At 38.4% G+C, this 4,432-nt stretch overlaps 1 protein-coding gene across 1 annotated transcript in view; it reads left to right on the top strand.

Annotated features, from left to right (window-relative positions):
- Positions 1 to 1,351: 1,351 nt before the first annotated feature.
- The window catches only part of LOC107709389 (CUGBP Elav-like family member 4), a gene marked incomplete at its 3' end in the record, with an annotated part of 67,026 nt that continues 63,945 nt past the window's right edge, over positions 1,352 to 4,432 (top strand). Inside the window, exon 1 of the mRNA XM_016513841.1 lies at positions 1,352 to 1,750. Within this exon, the coding sequence (XP_016369327.1) occupies positions 1,525 to 1,750 (226 nt within the window). The remainder of the gene's footprint in view (positions 1,751 to 4,432) is intronic.

Raw genomic sequence — 4,432 nt, forward strand, 5'->3', positions numbered from 1 at the left:
GTTCAGCACCACGGACAGCAGCCGCTGCATGTTTAATAAAGTCTGAATGCCAGTCGTTTACAGACGATCAGGTTCATTTTTAAAAGACAAACAATAAAAATAAGCATTTTCAATTTAATAACAGAAAGAAGTTTTCTTTCACCATCTTTCTTAGCCCTAAATGATTTCTGTATATTTGCATATAAATACATTTAAGATGCAGAAGGTTTTTACAGAAAATTAAAGCATAAATAAAGCTGTCAATACCATGGTAGAGTTATTTTAGTATAATTTAGATACTATTATATATTTCTGAATACGTTTTTATTTTAGGGTTTCATTTTAATTGTAGTTAATGCTTTAGTAATTTTGTTGTGTGTGTGTGTGTGTTTTTTTTTTGTCATTTTTAGTAGTTTTTTATTTTTTAAATTTTGTCTATGTAGTTTTTATTAATTTCAGTTTTATGAATTTGTATTTCAGTTTTAGTTATTTTAGTACATCAAGCTAAGCTAAATTAAAATGAGAAATGTTGCCTTGGCAACTAGCTGAAATAAAAAGTGTATTAGCCTGTATTTTATTACAGTTTCAAGTAACAAAAATGCTTTTCTGTGGTAATTTTAGTTTCAGTTTTAGTTAACTATGATAATAACCCTATGGTCTCAGATTATAATAGTGAATGACTAACATGGTTTATAGCCTACTGTAGGCCTAATTGTTGTGCATAGAAAAATAGCATCATATCATGGTACTTTGCTGGACTACAAAAGGTTATAAGCAAACAAATGCTTTTTTTTATTGATTTAAAATTGAAATAATGTAGCTAAGAAGCTCAGCCAAGCATAAATTCAATTTCATCAATGTACTCTATACTGTACACTTTAAAATAAAAGCTATATTTGGGGGGAAAAACATGAAGTTCTGTTGTTTTTTATTCTGATGTGTAAGTGATAAACAATATGTATGTGTATTTTTTAATTGTAGGTATTAGGGGTGAATTCAGGTAAATTGGGACACGTTTTTGCCATTGAGATGACTTGGAAAAAATGTCCCAAAGGACCAGAATTAATGCATATTTCAGGTAGAATGATTAAATTGTTGCTATTTTAGTGGTTATTTACACACCCGCCAATTAAATGGTCAAAGCTGCTAAATGCATCTTCAAAAAACATGTTGCTTTTATAAAAATTCGCTCAGTGTTTTCAGATCCAAACCTTTAAACGCCGTACAAAGGGTTGGCTCGTGGCTCCGCCCCCCGCGAGCACCTTCACTCACACCGCCCTGTGATTGGCCGGCCGCGACTTGTTATGCAAATGAGCCGCGGGTCTCTTCAAAAGGTGCGAGCTGACGTCACGAGTCAGAGTGGCAGCTGACACACGGGGAGAGAGACAGATGGAGAAAGTGAAAGAATCCTGAGGAGAAAACACGGGGAAACCGAGAGAGAAGCGTACAGCCGTGATAGAGGGTGAGGAAGAGAAAGAGAAAGAGAGAGAGAGAGGAGGAGTGGATGGTAGAGAGCCGGAGACACAGCGCGCGGGAGGGAGAAAGATGGCCTCGGTCACGGCGGAGAATGGCTTCAGCACCGCGGACAGCTCCGGTAGAATGAACGGACTCAACAGCGCGATTCCCATGAAAGATCACGACGCCATCAAGCTCTTCATCGGTCAGATCCCGCGCAACCTGGACGAGAAAGACCTCAAGCCTCTGTTCGAGGAGTTCGGAAAGATTTACGAACTCACGGTGCTCAAGGACCGGTTCACCGGGATGCATAAAGGTCTGACTTGGCTTTCTTTTGCTTGCTCTTCCTATAAACGAGCCCGTGTGTGTGTGATCAGCACGTGCAAATCCGCCCTCTTTTCAACATCAATGTGAAGAACCTTTAAAGTGGCATCGTGCATGTTCATAAAACTGCTGGTGAACTTGCACTATTAAAAATACTGTACATTTCTAGTTCGAAACCAAAACGCTTTTGCAACCTGACGAACCTTTAATAAATATCAAGAACTCCAAGAAAGCCACAGATGGTAACCTAAGATGGTTTTATTTAAGTCACTAAACCAACCTGTGTAGATCAATTTATACCAAAAAAAACCTATTTTAATGGGTTAAATCATGTAGAAATAGCTCTTTAAGGTAACAGTTGCAGGTTAGCATTTTTTGCAATGAACGAATTGTTGAACGAAGCTTTATTTTAAGTGTGAAGCGTGTGTGTTTGTGGATGAGAGCAGCATCAGTGCAAATGAATAGCGTTCAGCCATTTTCACGAAGCACGTCTGATGTTCTGATGAGTCTGGAGCTTTTGCATGGGGAAATTTCTTCTTTATCATCTCTTCTGCTCGTTCCTATGCTTGGATGTGAGTTTCTCTATCACAGGCGTATATACAGCACATTGCTTTTTTGCTTTGCACTGGTTGTCTCACATCAAATCAGCTGCGTTTTACTCTGGAAAGTCGAACGATAATCTCGTGAAGTTCATTTTAATATGTATTTGTGGTTGCTTTTTTAGTTTAAACGTCCTTGCATTGAATTTTTCCTCTGTACTAATTGAAACAGAATGAAACTCCTGATGTGAGAGTGAAACAGAGACGAGTCATGTCGTGCACAAAACTGGAAATAAAGAAATAAAAAATATGGTTGCAATGGGCAGAAATTTGACTAAATTACATGTTGAAGCATGTAAGTGCATTATTCTTTGATTTTATTTTGAATGCATTCAGCTATGCATTCTGTAGTTAATCAAGAACATAAAGCCTGTCTGTATTTATTAAATAATGCATCTTCATTGTGCACACATTCTCTTCGATTCACATAATTTTTCACTGTGTAACGTGACTTTGTTCTGTGTGCACACTCATATTTTCCTCTTCTTACGTTACTAGAAGTCAAGAAAGCATCAACATTATACAGACATTATATAATCTACAAGTGTAAAGGGCAGAATATTTCCATTAGGTTCTTATTTAGTCCTTCATAAAGTCTCCATCTCCAGCTGCTCTCTCTCTCTCTCTCTCTCGCTGTAATTACTGTTGTGCAGGTTTTGTGCTGATGGTTCCCAGCGGATCGGACGTGTAGCATTATAAAGCTGTTAGTTTACATTAATAGGCCGGAGGAGAGTCAGGGAGGGATGGTGACACACATATGGCCATCAGGGCAGCACAGCCTCACTTACAATAACACAAGGAGCAGTTTAGTTCCAGTTAAAAAACAAACCCACATCAGCAGCAGTTAATCATTTAATGCTCATATGCAAGGAGGAACACCTTTCTTTTTTCTCTTAACACATGCATCATCGGTAACGCATTTTGGCTCTATAAATGGCAAACCGCAGGCAGCTCGTTCTGATCAGTGCTCGTGGGTGTTGTTGATTTGGTTTGACCAGCCGCTGGCATCCGTGCCCTTCACAGCTCTCTCAGCGTCGGTCCGTGTGCCGGTTGAGCTGTTTTGCAGTGGCCTGTGGGGCAAATATTCAGGTCTGAGATGCTGCGATGTTTCCTTTCATCATTCACTTCTCTGCAGCAGCAGTGACCTCAAAAGGCTTCACTTAACCCTGTAAAGCCTGAACATATGAAACAATAGTCTGAAAAATGGAACAGTTTATCGAACTTTCATTGACAATCTGATGCTTGTGATGTAAATCAATGAGATCTTTATAACAGTAGAGCAGATACTGATGTAATATCAGTCGTCGCTCTATATCTCCAATAACATGTCTCAGTAAGATGAGATTTAAATGATCCAAACATGCAATGCAATGCTGATTGAGAGATGAAGAAATAAAGGCTCCTCAGAAGATGTGAGATGTTCTGGAGGCTTGTGAAGATCATTCCTCCGCTGAGGAACAGTGAAAGTAAAGCTTCTGGAAACAAACGCTCCTCAAAAGATCCTGAGGATCAGATTTGAGACTCTAAAACATGATTGATGGAGAATCAAGTAAAGCTGAGCTGCTTCAGTCCAGTAAGTGTTCATCTGGAGATATTACTGCAGTTATTCTGACCTTTACTTGATAAAAATCAGTTAAGATCTGACCGCAGAAAGACACGTGAAGCTCCAGCTGAAGCTGGACGTTTGTATAATTACACTAAAAGAGCTTTAACTGGATAAAAAAACTCTAAACTATCAATCAGATGACAGAAAACGTGGAGCAGATTGTGTGCGAAAAAGGTTTAACAGCAAAGTTTTGATCATGTTGATCATTTAGAGGCTGTATGAGATATGATACAGTAGGTTTTATTGGGTTAAGTCATACCTAAAGATGTCTGAATGTCATTGCATGAATCTCAAAGCAAGGGTTAGGGTTAGCAATTCAAACCAAACAAAGCAAATATGAAGCTTGTGCAATCTCTTTGAAATAAATACTACAATTGTTCTGACATAAAGACATTTAAACATTTCGAAGTGCAATTCATATGGATATGTGTGTGTGTGTGTGTGTGTGTGTGTTTGTGTCTGTGTGTAT

Source organism: Sinocyclocheilus rhinocerous, unplaced genomic scaffold (assembly GCF_001515625.1).
Source record: "Sinocyclocheilus rhinocerous isolate Xijiao unplaced genomic scaffold, SAMN03320098_v1.1 scaffold3403, whole genome shotgun sequence".
In the NCBI taxonomy this organism is placed as follows: Eukaryota; Metazoa; Chordata; class Actinopteri; order Cypriniformes; family Cyprinidae; genus Sinocyclocheilus; species Sinocyclocheilus rhinocerous.